General features: G+C 43.0%; 1 protein-coding gene across 1 annotated transcript in view; it reads right to left on the bottom strand.

Moving 5' to 3' along the window:
* Positions 1–9,708: 9,708 nt before the first annotated feature.
* Positions 9,709–25,547, bottom strand: part of LOC144274301 (myosin heavy chain, skeletal muscle, adult) — a 33,201-nt gene continuing 17,362 nt past the window's right edge. The window contains exons 21-38 of the mRNA XM_077833019.1: positions 24,897–25,139; positions 23,567–23,743; positions 23,335–23,480; positions 23,164–23,254; positions 22,488–22,877; positions 22,024–22,150; positions 18,552–18,670; positions 17,822–18,018; positions 17,183–17,366; positions 16,937–17,102; positions 16,661–16,785; positions 16,104–16,412; positions 15,799–16,002; positions 15,019–15,144; positions 14,755–14,925; positions 14,566–14,670; positions 14,330–14,425; positions 9,709–9,861 (exon numbers count right to left, since the gene is read on the bottom strand). Of these exons, the coding sequence (XP_077689145.1) occupies positions 9,709–9,861; positions 14,330–14,425; positions 14,566–14,670; positions 14,755–14,925; positions 15,019–15,144; positions 15,799–16,002; positions 16,104–16,412; positions 16,661–16,785; positions 16,937–17,102; positions 17,183–17,366; positions 17,822–18,018; positions 18,552–18,670; positions 22,024–22,150; positions 22,488–22,877; positions 23,164–23,254; positions 23,335–23,480; positions 23,567–23,743; positions 24,897–25,139 (3,129 nt within the window). The remainder of the gene's footprint in view (positions 9,862–14,329; positions 14,426–14,565; positions 14,671–14,754; positions 14,926–15,018; positions 15,145–15,798; positions 16,003–16,103; positions 16,413–16,660; positions 16,786–16,936; positions 17,103–17,182; positions 17,367–17,821; positions 18,019–18,551; positions 18,671–22,023; positions 22,151–22,487; positions 22,878–23,163; positions 23,255–23,334; positions 23,481–23,566; positions 23,744–24,896; positions 25,140–25,547) is intronic.

The following is a 25,547-nucleotide window of genomic DNA, read 5'->3' as shown; positions in this document are numbered from 1 at the left end:
GGCTGCGGTTTATCTAGGGCAGCTCAGCAGTGAGCTCTGATGAGGAGAAAATGTTACCTTTTTGACTCAGGAACTGGAATGAAAGAAACGCCAGAGCTGCGTGATAGGCTCTCTCGCTCACTTTAGACCCAGACACTCATTTGGGGCTTCACTTTATCACACTTTTCATTCCCACCCCTTTTTCATCTTGCCTGTTCAGATCTTTATAATTAGGGGCCATGCAGTTCCATTGGGATGAACTCCACTGTCCACCACATTTGTTGATAGGAATAGCATATGCAGATCCCTACATGAGGGACCAGGAAGAGCCAAAAACATACTAGGAAATATGAAAGCCCTCTTACATCCTCTCTTCTAGTTACGTTTTAGACTGTATGGTGTGCTTACAATGAGGGAAAGGGAGCAGGAGGGTGGATATTGGGAGAGGTGCAAAGGGGAGGCTACTATTGTCATTGCTTTTGGATAAAGAATTTTCCGGCATTAGAGAACAAAGCACTGGTTCTCATGTAATTTAAACTCTGTCTGTCTGTCTCTCCCACTCCAGTTAACCAAATATTATCAATATGCCTTTATTTGCCATTACTCCTTTTATAGTTTCCTTACCTAACTACATAAGAACTATACAGTGCATTAGTGGCACTGTCAGACTGGTCGAGTCAGTGTGAAAGGGCCACCAGCTGCCTTAAACATTGCCTGAAACCCTCTTCTGAAGGCATTTTCACACATGGCATCTAAGTCCCACTCACTAAGCTATTCTGCGCAGTAAGAGATGAAAACTTGATTAGCATTTACCAGAGAGATGTGTGTCTCTTTCAGCTGGCGCAAAATTATTGTCAGTGATGTTTGGGGTGTGGGTGAAAAGCAAATTCTGGATACATGTTCATTAAAAGAATAGATTTATTCTGTGGACAAGTAATTAGATTCTGTCCCTGGTGGGTCTCCTCTGTTGGGCCACTCTGTCCTGGTTATTAGGGACCTACGAGCTGAGGTGTCGGAGCTCACTGTGTACAATTACGTTGTGACGTGTGTATTCAGGAGAGGTATCTCAGAGAGGGCACTGGCCAGCCCAGCGTTAGTGGTCAGTAGCTTCAAGTCCAGCCACTTTGGAGACCTGCCTGTCATGGACAAGAGAGCCCAAGTGCAATATACAGTGCATTTACACAATGGGCATAGATATTAGGGGATACAATGACTGCCTATTGAGCTGTATAGAAATCCCACCCTAGAGGGTCACTCACTCTCCCCTGAATTAGTAAATCAGGATCTTACCTCTTTCGTGACACCAGATGGCTAGTATGCAGACTGGAAGCTGGTCAGTATTCTAAAATAGAAATAGAAATTCCTTTCTTATTGCTGCATGAAACTCTAGTGATAAACTGGAGACTGAAAATGTATAGATGCCTTGAAAAATGGATTTAAAAGCCCTGATGACAGAACCAATCCCTCCTGGAAATGAGTGCTAGCAGCAGCAGGAATGCAGTGGGATGTGTGGAATGCAGGGGTACTTTCTCCTCTCTGCAAGCCCAGATCCCCCCATACACCTACCTTGAAGCTTTCTGTGCAAGGACAAGGCAGATTCATCCTAGGGGCACTTTTATAGGGTCTTATCTGCACATGTAGCAGCCTCCTCCTCTTTCTTAGGTCAAGGCATTTTTGGCAAAGTATTGTTTGGCAAACTTGACTCAGAGCATGATTGTCATTCATATAAGACATGGATATATATAGAAAGATTTGTTGTCTTACCAGCTATGTGAATAAATCTCCTATAAATATTATGACGGGGAATTTGAAGAGGAAGTGCTCTGTAGTAGTTATAGCAGGGCACAGTTGGGACTGCTGGCTTCTAGTTCTGGCTGAGCCACTGACTTACTATGTGACACTTTAGATTTCTGTGTCATAGAGCTTGATAGAGATTAAATGGTTTATCATTATTAATTGTTATTATATTATTATTATTATTATTATTATTTTATTATAAAGACTTTTGGCAACTGTGGTCTGGGAAATCCTGCAATAAAGCAAGCAGAGAGAGGTTTGGAATAGTCCTGATCTCAGAAATGACAAACAGTATATCTACACTTGGAGCTACAAATTCCAACTCGAGGCAATATACCCACACTAGCTTGGCTAGCGCACTAATCAGAGCAGTGTTTAGCTGTAGCTAGGGCGGCCAAGTGGCGAGAAGGGCTAGCCACCCAAGTACATGCCTAGTGTCGCAAACAGATACTTACAGAAGAAGAAGAAGAAGAAGACTGTTTTGTGTAGATTTTGAGCTTTATAAACATTTTTGAATTTTTCAAAATACAATTTAAGAAAATTTTGAAACAAAAAAATGAAACCTTTTGTTTAGAAAAAATCAAATCAAAACATTTCCGATTTTTAAGGGTTTCTTTTGACCAAAACAATTCAGCAAAATCTTCATGAATTCACAAAATGTTTGGTATCAAAAAAGCTGTATTTTTGTGCCAAAAAATCCCCGTTTTGTTAGCAACATTTTGCCTAGCTGTATTTGGGAGCCACTTGCAAACACATTGAAGGGTGACAGTAACTTTATTTTTAATTCCACATTTTGTTCCTAACTTTTTAGGTGTCAGTCTCTGTAGTGAGTTGCATTGCAGAGACCAGCCATGGAACAGTATCACATCCCAGGTGCTCATATTACCCAGTAAAGGGGATGACATACAATTAACTCATCAGTCATGGCTAATCTCTTCTCCTGTCTTCATTCTGTCTTTCTGAAACTAAACTGAGAACGAAAGCAGTGCTCTTGTTCTCCCAAGACTTTCACCTCACTGCACATGGTGTGGCTCCGTTGTATCCAACTATGCCATCATGGCATCTCATGAGTTCTCTTGTGACTGTATAGTCTGATCTGTAGGGAGCAAGGTCATGAACAGATATCACACAGGAACGTGAAGGCTCCCACTGAAGACTTTGTATGATGCTTGGCCTTTTTTTCAATCAGTTTTTCATGTCTGTCTTTTTTAATCTGTTTACAACCTTTATTGATGGTTGTTTTCCATTCAGGCCTGGCCTTAGCTGTGTCTCTACAATTATCATGGACTCTACATGCACAATCCCCACATCACTCCATACTCTCCCTCCCAGGCCTGTCAGTATAGGCAGGGCTTTGGATGTGCCATCTTTCCTGTCAGCCACCACTGAGGAGGTATTGCTGTGAGCCACCCTGTTGCACTGGCCTGAAAGCTCATCTCAGCCATGCTGAAGCCTACAACCTGTACCACCTGTGCCCTCTTTCATCAACAGACATACCTGTTAATGCTGAAGGTCCAGAAATCTGGAGACTTCATGCAAATGACTAGTATATTAATTCACATATTTGGAGAATATGCTTGCGCTCTTTTACATAAACATCAGAAAGAATGCAGGTTATAACCCACCAGGGTTCAGAATACACTGCTGTCTATCTATCCTCAGATGTTTCTATCTCTCCGTCTCATTCATAAGCTTTTTCCTTACAATGGGAGTCATTCAAAAGTTCTGAGGAGGAAGCTACTGCTCAGTGAGGAGCTCATGTCCTCTCCTGCACCTGGCCAGTTTTGGGGTGGGAATTGTGGCTTGTTCAAAACACAACAAAACTGGATCGCAATTATACACCTCAAAAATATGTCTATGTTGCCAGATGAGACATAAAATTAAGATGCTATGCAGCTATGTGGGATGTTCAAAGATCTTGTGTGGCTTTTAGCTCCTTCCGTACAAAAATCAGGGCATGAACATAAGTGTCCCGGCCAAATCCCAGTCTCAGCGAGTCTTCCACATTCCCACATTTCCTTCAGATTTCCTCTGTGGTTAGAATAGTAGTTACCTTCCCCTTGCCCTCCTGCTGTGCCACGTCTGCTCTGAGTGACCACCATTTCCCTTCAAGCCACCCCTGTTGCACACCAGCTGACCTGCTTGGAATTGCTGATTTGCAGAAACCCTCTCCCACCAGTAGGGGCTGCTCTCCCTGTTTCCTCCCCCAGTATGTGTCTTTCCTGCTGCAGGGACTTTGCTGGGGTTGCTCTCTCCAAAATCAGTTGCTCTGTGGTTCCCTAAAGCCGCTCCCCATAATGGGAGTGAGGCCCCGGTGTGGGGCTGGCAGTCACTGAATGGTGTCCCGCAGGCAGTGCAATTACCTGTTACACTAATGGACAAGGAAGGGCAGCCCAATATGGGACCTAGTGAGCCTCGGCCTGATAAGATCCTGGAGGGACAGCCGTCACTTGGTCCATGCCATTGGCAGCCACCCAGTGGAGGCAGACTGGGACATCACCCTTTAGTGCTGCTTTTCAAGTTGCCATGTGACAGAAGAAGTCACTGCCTGCCAGTAGCAACGAGAGAGGCAGGCGTCTGACTGGGAGGCCTAGAGAGGGAGCCCAACCCCAGGAGTCTCCCAGGAAACCCAGACTCTTCGACTCCTCCCCTCCCCACCTGCCCTAGCCCACTTCCCACTTTGCTGTCAGACAGCAAGGTTCAAATAAGTCGATCTGAATACAGCCCCTGCCAGGCCACACTGCCTGGTGGTTGGAACCAGCATCACCACCTGAGCCCCTGCCCCCTGGCCAGACCCAGCGTCACCACCCGCCTGAGCCCCGCCCTATGGTCAGAACCAGCATCACCTGGTGCTGGTCACCTGGTGCGGGGGTCTCTATCTTATTCTTGACTGCTACATTGCATTAAAAGAAGCTAAAAATACATGACATTTTTTCTACTATTTCTCTTCCCTGTCAGCTATTGCTGTAGTTGCCACAAGACTGTTATGCAATTGCAAAGAGGAGACAGTACTTGTGGTTGTGAATGAAGAGGGAGGATTCCCTATGAGATCCTATTAATATATGGCTATGAAAAAGTTTAGCAACTCTTAGTCTAGGAGGAAGCTCTGGAGTGAATCAGAGAGAGAGGGAGGATATCAGGTTTTTTTCCTTATTCTAATTAAAATGTATTGTTCCGTGTTAAAAGAACAGGACTCTGTGTGATTCTTTGTCATTGTCACATGACAGTAACATTAAGTGGGCTTTGTAATTTCTTGTATAAACCCACATCTAGACTTTTGATCTAATTCCTGTTCAGGTCACATTAGAATTGAAATTCTCCAGCACTGCATGAAGACTGTAAGGAATAACTTCCACTCTGATTTTAATTTTGGTGAGGCGCACTGCAGTGCTTGTCTCTCCCCAAAAGCATCAGTATGATTTTGTTACAATGAGAGCACTAGTCTCCTCTTACACTCCTTCCTGGGTGAAACGGTTGTTAATCTGTGGAGCTCCAAAGATATATACTTTGGACTGCTAATCTGTACTCTACCTTTATGTTTAGTTTTAGCTAGAAACTATCTCTTATTTTTAAGCTTCACTTCTGGACTCCCTATGATAGACATAGTGTGTGTTAACTGAGGAGGATTATTCAGATTCCACTACACTGATTCAGAGATCCCACTTACATATCTTCTAGATCAATTTTAAATCTGATATGTAGCTTTACCTCCCAGGGCTAACTAAAATAATCAGGGAAGGCAACAGTTCCAAGAAGGAATGATGGATGCCTTGTCATTTTCTTGTGCTCCTACTCTCCTTCTGTGACACATGATAACAAAATGGGCATATTCTTGCTTGGAAGCCAGCACCTTGTGCATGTTCCTTGTACAGTGAGTGCATTAAAGAATTTGCTGGTAATTGAAGCTGGCTTACTACGCTGTGATCTGCAGGATGGATTTTTCTATGCTATCACATCTAGTCCTTTTCTGGCTCTGTGGTTAGGGTATTTGGCTATTCATAAGCTTTGACTTACATGCAGTGATGTATGTATGATTTAGGTATGACCCTGAGCAGATCAGCAATGACTACAGGGCTCTAGGATCGAGGGTGAAGGAATTGGGGGCACAGGTTGTGTTCTCATCCATCCTCCCAGTTCAAGAAAAGGGCGCAGGAAGGGATGTGTGCATCCTGGAAATTAATGTATGGCTGCGCAGATGGTGTTGACAGGAGGGCTTTGGCTTCCTCAACCATGGGATGCTGTGCCAGGAAGGATGACTGCTGGAAAGGAATGGGGTCCCCCTGACCAAGCAGTCGAAGATTTTTCATGCGCCAACTCACCAACCTACTGAGGAGGGCTTTTACTTAGGTTCAAAGGGGGCAGGTGATAAAAGCCCACTGGTAAGTGTAAAAAAGGCAACTTTAACAGACAGCTAGATGTTTGGGGAGAAATAGAAACTTACAGTAGGGTCATAGGAGCAACAAGAGTGAAATCAATGGGAAAATCTGCTCAACATCTTAGATGTCTGCACAAATGCAAGGCATATGGGGAATAAACAGGAAGAACTGGAAGTATTAGTATATAAGCTAAATTATGACTTAATTGGTGTCACTGAGACTTGGTGGGATCAATGTCATGACTGGAATATTGGTACAGAGGGGTATAACTTGTTCAAGAAGGACAGGAAGGGAGAAAAAGGGAAGAGGTGCTGCATTGTACATCAAGAATATATCCATATGTTCTGAGGTGCAGAAGGAGGTGAGAGGTAGACCAGTTGAAAATCTCTAGGTAAAGATAAAAGGGGGGAAAATAGGAATGATGTCACGGTAGACCACCAAATCAGGAAAAAGAAGTGGATGAGGCATTTCTAGAACAAATAACAGAAATATCCAAAACACAAGACCTGGTAGTAATGGGGGACTTCAGCTACCCAGCCATCTGTTGGGAACGTAATACGGCAAACCACAAAATGTCCAGTAAGTTCTTGGAAAGGATTGTGGACAATTTCTTCTTTCAGAAAGTGGAGGAAGTAACCAGAGGAACAGCTATTTTAAACTTGATCCTGACCAACAGGGTGGAATCGGTAGTGAATCTGAAGATGGAAGGCAATTTGGGTAAAAGTGATCATGAAATGATAGATTTCATGATTCTAAGGAAAAGAAGGAGTGAGAGCAGCAGAAAAAGAACAATGTACTTTAGAAAAATAGACTTTAACAAACTCAGAGAACTGGTAGGTAAGGTGCCATAGGAAGAAAGTCTAACAGATAAAGGAATTTAGGAGAGCTGGCAGTTTCTCAAGGGGACAATAGTTAAGGCACAACTGCTGAAAAAGACTTTGTGTGGATCGAAAGCTTGTCTCTCTCACTAACAGCAGTTGGCCCAATAAAAGATATTACCTCACCCAACTTGTCTCTCTAATATCCCGGGACCAACACAGCTACAACTACACTGCATACAACTATTTCGATGTTAAGGAAAGTTAGCAAGAATAGCAAGAGGCCAATCTGACTCCATCAGGAGCTATTTAATTACTTGAAAATAAAAAAAAAATCCTACAAAACGTGAAAACATGTACAAATTGCAAAGGAGGAGTACCAAAGAATAGCACAAGCTTGTAGGAACAAAATCAAAAGGCTATGCCACAAAATGAGTTATACTTAGCAAGGGACATAAAAGGCAATAAGATGTTCTTTAAATACATTAGGAGCAAGAGAATGACAAAGGAAGTGTAGGTTCTCTACTTAGCAGGTAGCAACGCTAACAACTGATGACATCAAGAAGGCTGATGTGTTTAATGCCTATTTTGCTTTAGTCTTCACTAAAAATGTTAATGGTAACCAGATACTCAGCACAGTTTAATGTTAACAACAAGGAGGAAGGAACGCAAGCCAAAATAGGCAAAAAACAGGTTAACCAATTTTTAGATAAGTTGTGTGTAGTCAGTCAGCGGGGCCTGATGAAATTCAATTTAGGGTAATTAAGGAACTAGCTGAAGCAACCTTGCAACCATTAATAATTATCTTTGTGAACTCCTGGAGGCCGGATGAAGTCACAGAGGAATGGAGAAGGACAAATATAGTACCTATCTTTAAGAAGGGTAACAAAGTATGCATCCGATGAAGTGAGCTGTAGCTCACGAAAGCTTATGCTCAAATAAACTGGTTAGTCTCTAAGGTGCCACAAGTACTCTTTTTCTTTTTGCGAATACAGACTAACACGGCTCTTACTCTGAAAAGAGGACCTGGGGAATTATAGATCAGTCAGCCTAACTTCAAGACCTGGAAAGATACTGGAACAAATTATTAAACAATCAATTTGTAAGCACCTAGAGGATAAACAGGGTTATGAGGAATAGCCAGCAAGGATTTGTCAAGAACAAATCATACCATACCAATCTGGTTTCCATTTTTGACAGGGTCACTGGCCTAGTGGATGGGGAGAAGCAGTATGCATGATGTATCTTGATTTTAGTTAGGCTTCTGTCACAGTCCCCAATGACATTCTCATAAGCAAACTAAGGAAATGTGGTCTAGATGAAATTACTATAACGTAGGTGCACAGCCGGATGAAAGATTGCACGCAAAGGGTACTTATCAATGGTTCAGTGTTAAACTGGGATGGTGTATCTATTGGAGTCAGTCTTGGGTTCAGTGCTAGTCAATATTTTCATTAATGACTTGGATAATAGAGTGGAGAGCATGCTTATAGAATTTGCCCATGACACCAAACTGGGAGGGGTTGCAAGATCTTTGGAGGACAGGATTAGAATTCAGCATTACCTTGACAAATTATATAATTGGTCTGGATTCAACTAGATGAAATTCAATAAAGGCAAGCACGAAGTACTTCACTTGGCAAGTAAAACTGAAAAATGGGGAATAACTGGCTAGGCAGATCTTCTGAAAAGGCTCTGGGGGTTCTTGTGGATCACAAATTGAATATGAGCCAACAATGTGATGCAGTTGAGAAAAAGGCTAATATTCTGGGGTGTATTAACAGATGTGTCATATGTAAGGGAGGTAATTGTCCCACTCTTCTTGGCACAGGTGAGGCCTCATCTGGAGTATTGTGTCCAATTCTGAGTGCCGCACTTTAGAAAAGATGAGGACAAATTGGAGAGAGTCCAGAGGAGAGCAACAAACATGATAAAAGATTTAGAAATCTGACCTATGGGGAAAGGTTAAAAACCTGGGCATGTTTGATCTTGAGAACTCCTGGAGGAGTGCTGGTCCCAGACTGTGGAACAAACTCCCCCATGAACTAAGCACCATCACACACAACCCCACCTTCCACTCCAAGTCCCAGAGGCACTTCTCCGGCCTGTTTTACCTAATGTAAAAACACCACCAACAAAAACCCTACCAAAAGTAAAGACTCCTCTGCAGAACAATTCCTTCCTGGAGAGAAGCTGAGAGAAAGAATAAACCACATGTGAGCAGAGTAAATCACATTGCTTAATACACTACTGGAAGATGCTCAGATACCATGTTGATGAGGATGGTATAAGAACCTGAATAGAATAGAATAGAATAGAATAGAATAGAATAGGGGTTTAGGCTGAACTTTCAACATTAACATTTGCAATTTCTTACTCTTGAGCACTCACTTTCTCAATCTTTGTGTCACATTTAACACTATTTGTCCTCTCAGCGAATAAAGTAATAATGTATAAGGGAGAAATACTATGTGATCAGGTAATTAAAGACTGTGTTGTAATGGATGCATGCAAAGGACAAGAGTTAAAATTAAGCATTCAATAATGCACAAACTTTAATAAGACCCCAAAGCTAATCTGTAAAAAACAAAAGCCCCGGCTAGTTCTTTGTATGCAAATATCTCTACAATCTTTATTTCCTAGACACTGAGGACAGAATAACCAATAAATACAACAAAGTGACAGAGAGATTCACATTTTGTGCATTTCTTCAGTCACTTTACAGCATGGTGACATCCTCACTCTTCTCCTTCAATCTTCCTGTGAATCTCGCGGCTCTTCACCCGCAGTTTGTTGACCTGGGACTCTGCAATGTCAGCCCGCTCCTCAGCCTCTTCCAGCTCATGCTGGATCTTGCGGAACTTGGTGAGGTTGACATTGGATAGTTCCTCCTGAGGATGGAGAGAGCCTCGTGAAAACCAAAGTGCTGACAGTTGCCCTTTGTCAGGAGTCAGGGTCTGCAGCAGACCCACTCTGGAAGCAGTGCCGGCAGTAGAGCCACTCTCTGGGCAACCTCAATGAATGCAGCTGGCCTAACGTAGGCTGCCTGATTGCCTACACACCCTGACTGGTTGGAAGGATCAGCAGACCTGCTCTTAAGCCCAGCAGCAGCAGCAGTTCAGCAGTTGCCCCCAGCATTCACATATATCTATGATATCTCCTGTTCGTTCCCAGCCCTGCTCCTGCCTTGCCTCACTCCAGGTAACCTGGACCCTTGGCTCTGATTTCTGACCTCTGACTCTGGCTCTGACCCTGGGCTCCAATTCCTGGCTATCAAATGCTGTTCTAATCTGACTCTTGCTCTGACCACTAGGCAGCGACTGCTCATATTCCAGTCACTGACCGTTTGAGCAGCCCAGCACAAAACAATACAAGAACTAGAGCTGTTGCAGGAAGCATGAATTCCACAAAGGCCAATATCTCTCTGAGCGGGAGAGTGGGAGCCCTATACCTTGCAGGCCCAAATTGCTACCCTGTAGGTTTAGCATGCAGTCCTGCAAGCTCAATCTGTGCTGTCTTCAGTTCCAACCCCCACTCCCCTTGAGAGCAACCTCCCCCTGCATGACAAGTTAAATGGCAATTGCAACAAATTTTGTGGATTTCTAAATCAGTGTCAGCTCCTATTTCTGCTATGCCCACAGTTGTACCCCACTGACAAAGCCTCTCACCTACACCAGGTGCACCAGGAGCTCAGAGAACATGTCCAGTCTGCCAATAAATATCATGCTGACTGAAGCCATCAGGGCCACCCCCAATCTGGTCATAGGGGGAAGGTGTGGTTCTCGGCCCAGAACTTTAAATTTAGCTGCCCATCTGCCAGACTACCAATTCCTGAGCCCCTTCAGTGTTATACAATGTGTGAATCCAATGCCTTTCAGGTTATGGCTGCCCAAGTCCTTGAAGATACACGCTTTCACATCACACTTTTAAACCTCTACACTGAGAACCCACACAGAGCAAACCGCTCTGACCTTCCACTGCCCACTCTCTGGACAGGAGGTGTACTTGGTCCACTGAATCCTCTGCTCTTGGCAAATTAGGGGAAGGCTCCAGAAAGGGGTGGACTGGGAAGGTTACAGAATGGACTAGCGGTCATGGGAATAAACATCCACACCCTGGCCCTATTGCAAGAGTTTTTCAGTAGTCCCCTGAGAAACCAGGCCCTGGGCCCGTAGGAGGTGCACTCGAAAGGGTGGTACTGTCAGGCATCAGGGCTTGTAGCAGCGCCAATCTGGAAGCAGGGCCCAAAGCAGAGCCAGTCTCTGGGCAACCTTAACGAGCACAGCTGGCCTACAGAAAGCTGCCTGATTGGTTGGCAGGTTCAGCAGCTTGGCTCTTAAACCCAGCAGCAGCAGCAGTTCAACAACCGCTCAAAGCACGTACCCAGAGCTGCAGTAGTGCCCGCTCCTGCCTTGTTCCCAGCCTTGCTCTTGCTTTGCTCCTGCCCTGGCTCCGGCCTTGTCCCTGCCTTACCTCACTCCAGGTAAGCCAGTTCTGCCCCTGGACTCCGACTCCTGACTGATGACTTTGTCCCTGACTCTTGACTCTGGCGTCTGGACTCTGGCTGCAGCTCCAACCCTGGGGGCTCCAATTTCTGGCTACCAACTAGGCTATCTAACCACTAGGTCTAACACCTGCTCTGACCACTAGATGTGACTGGGACTGACACCCTTTTCCTACATTTGGAACTTTAGGGGATACAACTGCTTGATAAGGAGAAGGCCCAGACTCTGTCACTCGCTTGCCATCTCTTATCTGAAAACCAAGTACAGACCTTCTCACACTCACCATTTTCTAAGTTAGAAAATGTATTAAAAGCGAGGTGAAATCCTTTTTAAATGTAGAATGATGCTGCACATGTAATTGCTACCAGAAGTCTATTCACTTAGGGACAGGGAAGTGACGAAAATCCAGAAGAGAAGTGCCATCCATTCTAGCTTGTGACCCTTTCAGGAGACAGTTTTAGGTCTGCAGTTTGTATTCTCCGAGTTCAGGATTGGACTATGAACAAACCACCTTTCATTACATCGTAGAACCAACAACAAGAGTGCATCCACCCTGAAGCTGAGTTCCAGGAGACACAGCCTTGATAACACAGTGTGTTTCGGTGAGCAGGACGGGGAGTTAGTGTTGCATCCGCACCATTAATCTACCATTTGAATACTGAGCTCCACAGAGTCAGATATGCCATGTATTGTGTGCACACAACTGAAATTTATGAAAGTGATATTTCGATTGGCAACCATATTCAAAGAGTCAGATTGCCCTGAACAGAATGAGAAAATGAGGAGCAGTTTCAAGAGAAAAGTAGGAATTTCTCATTCTGTCACAATCCTTTTCCTCCCTAAGAGCCTGATCCAAAGTCCACTGAAGTTAACTGGAGCCTTTCCAGTAATTCCAGTGAGGTTTGGATCAGGTCCTCACAGAGGAAGCACTTGCCTCCCACTCATTTTCCCTCTTCCCTCTCCCAGTCAGGCAGCATAGACTCAGATCAAGCAGCTCACTATTTCTTTCCTTCTCTCCAAGGCGGGCAGCTCCCTTTCAGTTGCTAACTATCCTCAGGCAGCTGCCTGGGGTCCCAAGGCAGCAGCATAACGCTCTTTCTTAGGAAGGATGGATCTTTGCGGAGGAAAATTAAATTTGATTCTTTGTTTAGAATGAAAGTTGAGAATTTGCATAAAATTGTGGAATGATGAAAAACATTCAGAGAGCTTAAATCATGGGATCCTCCATTCTGCTTAACCTTATTATCCTGCTGCCCCTGAGGTGAAGGCAGGGATTTGGAGGAGTTGGTGAGTAATGAGACATTCACAATCTCCCTCTAGTAAATTGTCCCATCAGCAGAGACTAGACATCCTTATCTGTACTGGGCCTGGGGCAGGCAACACAAGGAGCATGTTCACAGAGGCAAGGCCTCATCAGGCCAAGCTAACAACATTGGCAGTTGAGTTGCCAGCTGACTCAGGTGTGCACTTCCAATCATTTAGCACTTTTTGTTATTTTTAAACTTCCCTCCACAAACCCAACACGAAGAATCTGCCTCATGGTGGCCTAGGCACATGCTAAATCTGGAAGATTTTTTGTGCAACTGTGATTGAGTTATTAGTAGAGCTAAGCAAAGTATTCAGTAGAGTTGCTAGAATTTTTTGCATTTCAATGAAAAATAGTCTTTTTTCTAAACAAATTATTTCACAGATACCTTTCAAAGCACTTTTTCATTGAAACTGAAAATTTCAAAATTTTGAATTTCAAACTGTTTCACCCCACCCTATCCATTTTTCCCCCTTTTTCCCTTTTGCAAAATGAATGTGATCGAATGATGGATGTTTCATTTGTCTTTGTTTTTTTTTTCCTTTTGCCACTAGGTAACTTTTCAAAATGTTCTCAACTTTGGAAAAGTTGCACAACAGGAAAAGGGTAAAGGAGCTCGGAAACTTTGCAGTCTGTAACTTTTCCAAGGTTGAGAAGATTTTGAAAAGTTACGGAATAGCAAAAAGAAATTTTCAATGAGGTGAGAACTCTTCTGGGGATAGATGAAAAATGCATGTGCCTAGCACGTACGGTTTTCATCTGCACGAGTCAGTGAGCACTGATTTACGCACTGGTCCCTAACTGGCATGTACAAAAACCAGCAACATTTCTCCACTTTCAGCAAAAATGTAATTGCAAAATGCTGTAGAATTCTTATATTGCTCAGTTTTCTTATCATTTATTAAATCCTCTATATAATGTGCTATGAACTATGAACCTAAACACTGACAAATAAACTATGCTTATCAAATGTACTTATATATATTATTCTTTTATGATTTTTTATTGTTTCTTTGCTTACTCTTTCAGTAATTAGTTCCTCAGATATAAGCATGAACTATCAAGGTTCTGTTGATCTTTAAACCTTGTTCTCCTCAACAAATGCAACTTCATAATTTCTTAGATCCACTAGTTAGAATGGTTTCAGAGTACCATACGTGTTAGTCTGTATTCGCAAAAAGAAAAGGAGTACTAGTGGCACCTTAGAGACTAACAAATTTATTTGAGCATAAGCTTTCGTGAGCTACAGCTCACTTCATTGGAGTCCCGCCGCATCACCCAGCCCAGGCCACCGGCCACCCCATCCTGACCAGCCCGCCCCAAGTCCCAGGCTGCTTCGGGGAAGAGGAGCATCCTGGGCTGGGACCAGGGGGAAGAGTGGGAGGCAGGTGGGGGCCTTGGAGCGGAGCGTGGGCAGGGCCACGCCTGGCTGTTTGGGGAGGCTTAGCGTCCCCAGGCCTACAATACCCCCCACACATCCTATGCTAGTTAGTACAATTCCCACCTCGTTAGCAGGTAACTATCATTCCTCCTCCGACTGATACTTACAGACTCCTCGGCTTGTCTCTTGTAAGATTTCACTTTCAGTTGTAGTTTATCAACCAGATCTTGAAGCCTGAGAATATTCTTCCGGTCTTCCTCAGACTGAAAGCAGTTAATAAAGCAGGAAAGAGGTGAGTTCATTTGCCCATATGATAAAATAAAATTACCCCCTGCAGGTTCATATGTAAACAATTTGTGCTCCCCAGAGAAGGATGTGACAGCACAAGGGCCTCCCTCCTTACCTGATAGGTCAGTTCCTTTACTCTTCTCTCATACTTGCGAACACCCTTGATAGCATCAGCACTGCGTTTCTGCTCATTGTCAACCTCACCTTCCAGCTCACGCACCTGAAATAAGAAATGGATCATTGAGTTTCACTGCGACTGAACATAGGAAATGCTCCTAAATACACAAATATGGGGAATACATACTCTGGCCTCCAGTTTCTGGATTTGCTTCTTTCCACCCTTCAGTGCCAGCTGCTCTGCCTCATCCAGACGGAGCTGCAGGTCCTTCACCGTCTGGTCCAGGTTCTTCTTCATCCTCTCCAGGTGGGCGCTGGTGTCCTGTTCCTTCTTCAGCTCCTCCGCCATCATGGCCGCCTAGTGAGTAAAGAAAGGAAACTGGTCCAGAAAACCAGCCATTTCAGGTGCAAACACGGCCATGTTCTCCAAAGAAAGGTGCCTTCAACTCACATCAGTGATTGCCTTCTTGGCCTTCTCTTCTGCATTACGCGCTTCCTGAATTGTCTCCTCCATTTCACTCTGGATTTGGGAAATGTCTGTTTCCAGCTTCTTCTTCGTGTTGATCAGGCTGGTGTTCTGTTTAACAACAATAGATAAGACGTGGTTACAGTTAGTCCCAAAATATTGACTCTGGAGCATGAACTGAATATTTGTGTTTAATGTACAGGTTACTATTAACATTTTACTGCTGCAGAACTCTCCTCCAAATGTATCATCACTGCAGGACATTGACAGCTAGTCAGTGATGTCCTGTGAATATTTTAAAGGCACTCACTAATGTTACCCCCATAGCCTGTGACAAACCCTATGTGCCAATTGTTGTAAATCTGGTCCATTCCAAACAAAATAATCACTGTGTAGAAATACTTCCTGAATCACAGGGGATGGCAGAGATGACTTAAAAGTATCCAGTGATGGAAACTGTATAGGAGGCAGGAAAGCCACACCCAGAGCCTCTGAGACACTTGCCCCCCTCCATCACATCACTGCAATTATAACCTTCGTCATCCCTTGTCGCCTTCAACACAGCACCTAAGGAAACCAAAGATGGCCTTGAAGATTCTTGCTTTCTGTTTAACAAAGGTCCATCCTATGGACATTAGCGTAAAGGCCATTTCAAGAACAAAAATCTTCTAAACACCCCCTAGTGCTGCTCTTTGGAGCAGGATACCTACAGAGCAGTCTCCTGCTTAGGGATATGTGGGATTTCTTTTCACACTAGACCCTGACCTGGGTGTGCAGGAGCTGAACTCGTTCACTTGCATCCAGAAGCTCCTGTTCAGCCACTTTCCTGGCCCTCTCTGTCTGTTCCAGAGCTGCCCTCAGCTCCTCAATTTCGGCCAGCATCAGGTTAGCTCTGCGCTCAACCATGGCCACCTGCTCCTTCAGGTCTTCTTGGCTTCGGAGAGCATCATCCAAGTGAATCTGGGTATCCTGTAAAACAAGTGAGAGAAATTACCTGGAGGCGCAGACTCCTTTGGCATGCTGAAAAGACCAGCTGAGCTATCGCACTTGGCATGTGTGGCTTAGGGTACCTTGAGCACTCCTTGTGTGTTTCGCAGATTCTTCTGTGCCTCTGCAGCCAGGCGGCTGGCATGGCTCAGCTGGATCTCCATTTCATTCAGATCCCCCTCCATCTTCTTCTTTAGCCTCAGGGCTTCATTTCTGCTCCTGATCTCAGCATCCAGGGTGCTCTGCATGGACTCCACAACTCTGACATGGTTTCTCTTCAGCTGTTCAATTTCCTCATCTTTCTCAGCAATCTTCCTGTCAATTTCAGACTTTACCTGGTTCAGCTCAAGTTGGATGCGGAGGATTTTGCCCTCTTCATGTTCTAGGGAAGCCTTAACAAGAGCAAGTGAAGGGTCAATAAAGGGACAAAAATAGTTGTTTCCTTCCACATAATGTGTTAAATGCTCCCACAAACTGGAATGTAGTGCTGTGGGTAGCATGGGCACTGAGTACATAGCTTCCAGCACAGCATGTGCTGTCCTCCTGTCCCTGTGAATTATCCCACCATGTTTACAACAGGATACAGCTCCAAGGTTTTCTGACTCTCTCTTTGTAAAGCAGTGACTAATGGCATGTGTACCTCAGCTTCCTCCAGAGCGGACTGGATTTCTGATTTCTCTTGCTCAATCTGCTTCTTCACTTTCTCCAGCTCATGGATGGTCTTTCCCCCTTCTGCAATCTGCTCCGTGAGGTCAGAAATCTCCTCTGTTGGGTTACAGACAAATAACGCAATCAGACAAAGGGCCCAAAGAGAGAGAGGCTCCTTAGCAATGCCACAGGCACAGACAGATTCACTTTAGAGTGTTGACAAGCTTTCCAGAAGCCCCATGTTAGGAGAAGAAATCCGGGGACTTACGCTGCAAGTTCTTGTTCTCACGCTTCAGAGTTTCAAGTTGATCCAAGGTTTCCTCATAAGCATTCTTCATCTTAAACAGCTCCGTGCTGAGCGAGCGAGACTCCTTCTGGGAAGCTTCCAGTTCAGCCTGCGTTTCCTCGTATTTCTGCTTCCATTCTGCCAGAACCTAAAGAACAACAAGACCTTAGTCTAAGCAACGGAGATCACTAGCGGATGCTCCATCCAACACCCACAAGGCTGAAATACCTTATCGAAATTCTTCTGCTTCTTATCCAGAGCTGCGCAGGCAGCATTAGATCTTTCCACATCAATCATCAGGTCCTCCACTTCATTCTGCAGCCTCTGCTTCGTCTTTTCAAGGGAAGCACATTTGGAATTCACAGCTTCGACATGTTCTTCAGCATCCTGCAGACGCTGGGCAAGCTTCTTCCTGGAAGATTGTAAATACAGCTCCCACTTAGTGAGTAAATACGGCTCCCATTTAGTGAGCAATATTGGAAGAAATCTGTGTGCAGCTGCTCTGGGATTCACGAGAGCAGAAGTCACCTCTTCTGGGCTGTGACCCCAGTGCACACACAGATCAGGTCCTTTCTCAGTCGCTCTTATCCAATTCATATACAGTACATTGTCTCTGATAATCCGTCTGCCATCAGCTCACACCCATTAGCGACAGAGTACAGGGCCTCTCTCAGTCTTTCTAAACCTAATGAGCATGTTTGCCATTTTCCAACCCATACCACTAAATGGATATTCTGCATCTCCTCTAATCACCCTCCCCAAAGCACATCCTTGGCCTCTTCCAGTCCCTTCCTGAGCATATCACTAGCCTCTTCACATTTCCCCATTTAGTTTTTGGCCTCTTCCAGTCCTCCCCGCAGCACATACTTGGCCTCTTCCAGTTCCTCTGTGCGCTGAATGGCATCCGTCTCGTATTTGGTTCTCCACTGGGCAACTTCACTGTTGGCCTTGGACAGGGCACGTTGCAGCTCACCCTTGGCTTCCTGCTCCTCCTCATATTGCTCCCGGAGCAAGTCGCAGTCATGGCGAGCAGACTGCAAAGCGTGGGCCAGTGCGTTCTTAGCCTGGAGACACAACAGGAGTAGCACAGTGATGTAGCTAAATATCCTAGGGATCCTCCTGACAGTGAGTTCTGTCAGACTGTGGAACGCTATCCCGGGGAAGTGGTGCGAGATTCGATGGATGGTAAACTTTATGCTGGGTTTTGATAACTGCAGGTGCCTCAGGCATTAGCGCACCTCGATAACTCCTATTCTCAGCACACAATAGTTTAGTCTCTGGAGGCTTGTAACACTTCAGTCTAATTTTGGATGATGGGCTTAGTATGTGGTTGCTGATTTGTGTTGGGGGCCTTTAATATACAGGTCAGATTAAATGATCCAATGGTCATTTCAAGCCTGAAACTCTGTGACTCTATGAAAGCATTCATAAATATACTCTAGGGAACAATTCTGCATTGGCAGGGGCTGGGATAGGTGACCTAACAGGACCTTTCCCCCACTATTCTCTAGGGTGCTATGGTTTCATTTGAGGTTAAAGCATCTTGCTCACAACAAGAATCCAGCTTCACAGAAAAGGCTGTTGGAAAAATCCTTACCTTTATCTCCTCCTCTAGATGCCTCTTGAGTTCCTCAATCTGTTGGGTAAATGCCTGTTTGCCTCTTGAGAGCTGAGAAATCAAAGCATCTTTTTCCTCTACCTGGCGCGCAAATTCACCTAAGAAACATTCCAGATAGATTATATTAAATAGCAATTAAGTGAACATAATAAAGTCATTTATTATTTTAAAACAGATTAATTTAGGATGGTCTTCTCGAGGATGATAATCTGATATAATCAGTGCTAACAGCAGGTGTCAAATAGAAACTTTTTTTCATGAGAAACAGTCAAATGAAAAAAGTCTCATTCAATTACATCATGTCATGGGAGACAGCTAAAAAGTGACATGTTTTTAAAGTGCTTATATACCAATGCTAGAAGTCTAAATAATAAGATGGGTGAACTAGAGTGCCTTGTATTAAATGAGGATATTGATATAATAGGCATCACAGAAACATGATGGAATGAAGATAATCACTGGGACACATTAATACCAGAATACAAAATATATCAGAACCACAGAACAGGTTGTGCTGGTGGGGGAGTCGTACTCTATGTGAAAGAAAGTGTGGAATCAAATGAAGTAAAAATCTTAAATGAACCAAACTGTAACATAGAATCTCTATGGATAGTAAGTCCATGCTTGAACATTAAGAATATAGCGGTAGAGATACACTACCGACCACCTGACCAGGATGGTGATTAGAGATTAAAATATTATTAAAATAAAAATAAAAAATAAAATTAAAATTAAAATATTATTAAATAAAATATTAAAATATTAAAATAAATAAAATATTAAAATAAAAAATAAAATATTAATATTTTATTAATTTATTCTATTAAAATAAAAAACTCAGTAGTAACGGGGGATTTCAACTATCCCCAAATTGACTGGGTACATGTCACCGCAGGACAGGATGCAGAGATAAAGTTTCTTGACACTTTAAATGACTGCTTCTTGGAGCGGCTAGTCCTGGAACCCACAAGAGGAGAGGCAATTCTTGATTTAGTCCTAAGTGGAGCACAGGATCTGGTCCAAGAGGTGAATATAGCTGAACCGCATGGTAATAGTGACCATAATATAATTAAATTTAACATCCCTGTGGCGGGGAAAACACCACAGTGGCCCAACACTGTCGCATTTAATTTAGAAAGGGGAACTACACAAAAATGAGGAGTTAAACAGAAATTAAAAGGTACAGTTCCAAAAGTAAAATCCCTGCAAGCTGCATGGAAACCTTTTAAAGATACCATAATAGAGGCTCAACTTAAATGTATACACCAAATTAAAAAACATAATAAGAGAACCAAAAAAGAGTCACCTTGGCTAAACAACAAAGTAAGAGAAGCAGCAAGAGGCAAAAAGGTATCCTCTAAAAAGTGGAAGTTAAATCCTAGTGAGGACAATAGAAAGGAGCATAAACTCTGACAAATGAAGTGAAAAAATATAATTAGGAAGGCCAAAAAAGAATTAGCAAGTAATAGCAAAAAATTTTAAATACATCAGAAGCAGGAAGCCTGCTAAAGAATCAGTAGGGCCACTGAACAATCGATATGCTAAAGAAGAACTCAAGGACGATAAGGCTATTGCGGAGAAATTAAATGAATTCTTTGCATTGGTCTTCTCGGCTGAGAATGTGAGGGAGATTCCCAAACCTGAGCCATTCATTTTAGGTGACAAATCTGAGGAACTGTCCCAGATTGAGGTGTCATTAGACGAGGTTTTGGAACAAATTGATAAATTAAACAGTAATAAGTTGCTTGGACCAGATGGTATTCACCCAAGAGCTCTGAAGGAACTCAAATGTGAAATTGCAGGACTACTAACTGTAGTCTGTAACCTATCATTTAAACCAGCTGCTGTACCAGGTGACTGGAGGATAGCTAATGTGATGCCAATTTTTCAAAAGGGCTCCAGAGGCAATTACAGGCAAACCTGATTTCAGTACTGGGCAAACTGGCTGAAACTATAGTAAAGAACAAAATTGTCAGACACATAGATGAACATAATTTGTTGTGGACGAGTCAATATGTTTTTTGAAAAGGGAAATCATGCCTCACCAATCTACTAGAATTCTTTGAGGGGGTCAAGCATGTGGATATAGTGTACTTAGGTTTTCAGAAAGCCTTTGACGAGGTCCCTCACCAAAGGCTCTTAAACAAAGTAAGCTGTCATGGGATAAGAGGGAAGGTCCTCTCATGGATCAGTAACAGGTTAAAAGATAGGAAACAAAGGGTAGGAATAAATGGTCAGTTTTCAGAATGGAGAGAGGTAAATAGCGGTGTCCCCCAGGGGTCTGTACTGGGCCCAGTACTATTCAACATATTCATAAATGATCTGGAAAAAGGGGTAAATAGTGAGGTGGCAAAATATGCCGATGATACAAAACTACTCAAGATAGTTAAGTCCTAGGCAGACTGCGAAGAGCTACAAAAGGATCTCTCAAAACTGGGTGACTGGGCAACCAAATGGCAGATGAAATTCAATGTTAATAAATGGAAAGTAATGCACATTGGAAAACATAATCCCAACTATACATATAAAATGATGATGTCTAAATTAGCTGTTAGCACTCAAGAAAGAGATCTTGGAGTCATTGTGGATAGTTCTCTGAAAACATCTACTCAATGTGCAGCGGCAATCAAAAAAGCGAACAGAATGTTGGGCACCATTAAGAAAGCGATCGATAATAACACAGAAAATATCATACTGCCTCTATATAAATCCATAGTATGCCCAAATCTTGAATACTTCATGCAGATGTGGTCGCCATATCTCAAAAAAGATATATCGGATTGGAAGCGATTCAGAAAAGGGCAACAAAAATGATTAAGGGCATGGAATGGCTGCCATATGAGGAGAGATTAATAAGACTGGGACTTTTCAGCTTGGAAGAAAGATGACTAAGGGCAGATATGATTGAGGTCTATAAAATCATGACTGGTGTGGAGAAAGTAAATAAGGAAGTGTTATTTACTCCTTCTCATAACTTCTCAAGAACTAGGGGTCACCAAATGAAACTAATAAGCCGGAGGTTTAAAACAAACAAAAGGAAGTATTTTTTTACACAATGCACAGTCAACCTATGGAACTCCTTGCCAGAGGATGTTGAGAAGGCCAAGACTATAACAGTGTTCAAAAACTAACTAGATAAATTTATGGAGGATAGATCCATCAATGGCTATGATTCAAGATAGACAGGCAGGATAGGCTGTTTGCCAGAAGCTGAGAATGCGTGACAGGATGGATCACTTGAAGATTACCTGTTCTGTTCTTTCCCTCTGGGACACCTGGCATGGGCCACTGTCAGAATACAGCATACTGGCCTAGATGGACTTTTGGTCTGACCCAGTATGGCTGTTCTTACGTTCTTATGGTGGATCGGATGTTGTGCGTATGATGGAAATTTCCTCCTATCACAGCATCTCCTGTATGCGCTCACAGTTGTACAACATGTATGTTTTACCTGATTCTGTCTGTAGACGAGCTCTTTGAGCACTGAGGTCATTGATCATACGCTGATGCTCTTCTTCTTTTGTCTTAACCTCGCTAAGCTGATCTTCCAGAGTGCGGCACATCTTCTCAAGGTTTGCCTTTGTGTGAAATGGACAAAAAGAAAGAGGATTAAACACATGGGCTCTCCAGCATTCTGAGATCATTGGGATTTTTGTCATGACAAACTACATGTGGGCTCAATTAGTAAGGAAACCTCACCCTTCATAAAACTAAATATTATGCAAATAGTAAAATAAAAATCGTATTATATCTGTGACATAACAACAGCAATAACATCAGTGATTTTTTCTTCTTTATTATTATTTAAGACTACCTCTACAAAGTGCAAATCTGAAGGTGCAGTCTGTTTTCTGCAATAAACATATATATTTATATATATATATATATATATATATATATATATTGTTTCTGTACCTTGGCTTTGGAGACAGTCTCCAGGTTACTAGCCAGGTCGTCAATCTCCATCTTCAGTTCACTCTTCTCCTTCTCCAGCTTCTGCTTGACGCGTTGCAGGTTGTCGATTTGCTCCCCAAGCTCTGCCGTGCTGTCCGCGTGCTTCTTCCGGAGGGCGGCGGCTGTGGCTTCGTGCTGCAGAGTGGCCTCCTCAAGGTCTCGGCGCATTTTCTGGAATTCTGCCTCACGCTTCTTGTTCATCTCAATCTGAACTGCTGTGGCTCCACCAGCTTCTTCCAGACGCTCACTGATCTCCTCGAGTTCCCTGGAGAGATCACCCCGCTGCTTCTCTGCTTTCGCCCGAGAGGCACGTTCAGCCTCTATCTCCTCCTCCAGTTCCTCAATACGAGCCTGGAGAACAACAGGAAACACTAAGACTATGGCTTCAGTCTGGGGTCAACACCAGTATGGCTATCGGCAGAGTTCTGCTGGCATAACTCCGTAGAATAGATGCAGCTTACACTGACAACAGGGGTTCCGGTTGCAAAGAAACATCACCTCCCTGAACTGGGGTAGCTACATCCAAAGACCCATTGAGAGAAATTTGGGTCCCTGATACATCACGTTCACTAAGACCGATGCCTTCCTTTAAACTGAACTCCCTCTTGGGCTGGAACAAAGATAAACTATGACTTACCTGTAACTCTTTGATCTTCTTCTGCAGCTGGATGCCCAGGACTTGCTCATCCTCAATTTTGCTTAGGAACTGACTGATTTCAAAGTCTTTCCTTTTCATACGAACGGAAAAAAAAGAGTTAGTTCCTGAACAAAATGTATCTGCATGATACTCCCTGCAAACCATACCTACTTCTTCAATTTTTCCTCCAGCTGCTGTTTATCATTTTCTAAATCCATTGTGGATTCCTGGGCCAGCTTCAAATCTCCTTCAAGTTTCCTCTTCGCTCTTTCAAGGTCCATGCGAATCTTCTTCTCTTGCTCCAGCGACCCTTCAAGCTAAACAGAAAAAGGCCATAAATTCTCTGCGAACAAGAGCCTAATGTCACACTGGTTTTGTTCTCTCCATATGTTATTGTGCCTACATCGTCCACTTGCTGCTCCAGCTTGGTTTTAGCTTTAGTCAGTGAATTCACTTTGTCCTCTTCTGCCTGCAGGTCATCCAGGGTCTGCTGATGGGCCTCCTGGAGGGCTTTCTTTTCCTTTGTCAGTTTAGCAATGGTCTCATCCAGGACTGCCATCTCCTCAGTGAGGTTTTTCACCTTCAGAGTTGAATAAAGATGGTTAAAGAAAATGGATACAAAACATTATTGTTTGTGAAATGACAGTGTCATTTAAAACTTAGATTTATTAAATTTGATGTTTTTATCCAAAATTTTATAAGATTCAAGGAATAGATACTGGCTGCATGGAAATGTAATATAATAAGCAGAAAGAACTGTCATGTCTGAAGTCATAGCTACTTCATTATCTTTTCTCTGAGTGAACTCAGAAAAAACTGGGAAGAGATTCTCATGAAACTGTCATCACTTACAGCTGAAAACTCCCACCTCTGCCCTGCTAAGGTCTGGACTTGTCCCATTTCAGTCAGTTTGTTCCCTCAACAATAAGAGACCAAATAACAACTTAATTCCTGCGTTTCAAAAGAGGTCACGTCTCAATTTTTAGGCATTGAAATATATGTTCGTGTTCAAAAAAATATATTTTTAAAAATACTAAGTACTCAGCAACAACCTTTGTTCTGGGTTGACAGTTTAGAGTTATGAGGGCTTTAGAAATTTCTACTCCAATTGGGGTTCTGGGCAGTTTTGAAAATTTGTCTGTTTACCATTGAAATATAAATTAGAATGGCAGCTACTCAATTGGTGGCATATTATACCTCATAAATGCATTAATGTATTTATTATTCCTTACTTGGAAAGTAAATGATAAAGATAAATAAATACATTTATTATGTATTGATCTTTTTTATTAAATGAATGCAAAGTATAAACTAAATATGTAAATTAAGAAAGTGTGTGTGTATATATATAATTGTCTCACACACAAAAACAACGTTCAAAGAAAAGTAAGGTTTCAAAGTCAAGCACTCCAAGGTTAGGAAATTCCTGAATTAAGGTTGCCTGTGCAACATATCTATTATGATAGAGTTTTTAATTACGTGATTACATACTATTGTTTACCATAGGACCTCCTAGGACTCCTGCCTCATTCAGTACACAGAATAGATGGTGCACTGTCTCCTTGCCCAGCCAGTCCCATTTCTTCCCTTCCCAGTTCTTCATCTGATCTGTCTTTCCCTCACCCCCTTGTTCCTCCTGCCCACATTCCTCATCCTACTGGCTGCAAGTCCCAGTCTCCCTCCAGGCATACATGCACAGATCTCTCTCTCATTCATATATATATGGCCTTTACCTTGTTTTCTGTCGCATGTTTTTCCTTTTCAACCTTGGCCAATGTTAACTCAAGGTCATCAATGTCTTTCTTCAGCTCAGAACATTCATCCTCCAGTTTCCTCTTTTTGGCTGTCAGCTCAGCATTCATCTCCTCCTCATCCTCTGCTCTTTCAGTCACCTCCTTAATTTTAGCTTCAAGTTGGATTTTGGTTTTGATCAGCTGGTCACATCTTTCCTCAGCATCAGCCAAGCCTTCAGATTCCTGTTGGAGAAATGTAGTTTTTCCATTTATTTGTGTTTTGGTGACTTTTAGTTCTATCTTATATCACACTAAATAGTGGTATTGTAATAAAAGCTGAAAAAAAAAATATTTCATCTCAGCACAAAATATGATTGATTTTAATTGTTTACTTGTTGGTGAGAGGATAGGTCCATCAATGGCTATTAGCAAAGATGGTCAGGATTGCTATCCCATGTTCTAGGTGTCCCTAGCCTCTGATTGCCAGATGCTGGGACTGGATGACAGGGGATGGATCACTTGATGATTGCCCTGTTCTGTTCATTCCCTTTGAAGCACCTGGCAGTCACTGTAGAAAACAATATACCGGGCTAGGTGGACCACTGATCTGACTCAGTTTGACCATTTGTATGTTCTTATGAGATGTCTGAT

Source organism: Eretmochelys imbricata, chromosome 14 (assembly GCF_965152235.1).
Source record: "Eretmochelys imbricata isolate rEreImb1 chromosome 14, rEreImb1.hap1, whole genome shotgun sequence".
In the NCBI taxonomy this organism is placed as follows: domain Eukaryota; kingdom Metazoa; phylum Chordata; order Testudines; family Cheloniidae; genus Eretmochelys; species Eretmochelys imbricata.
This window is presented reverse-complemented; position numbering and strand designations above follow the sequence as displayed.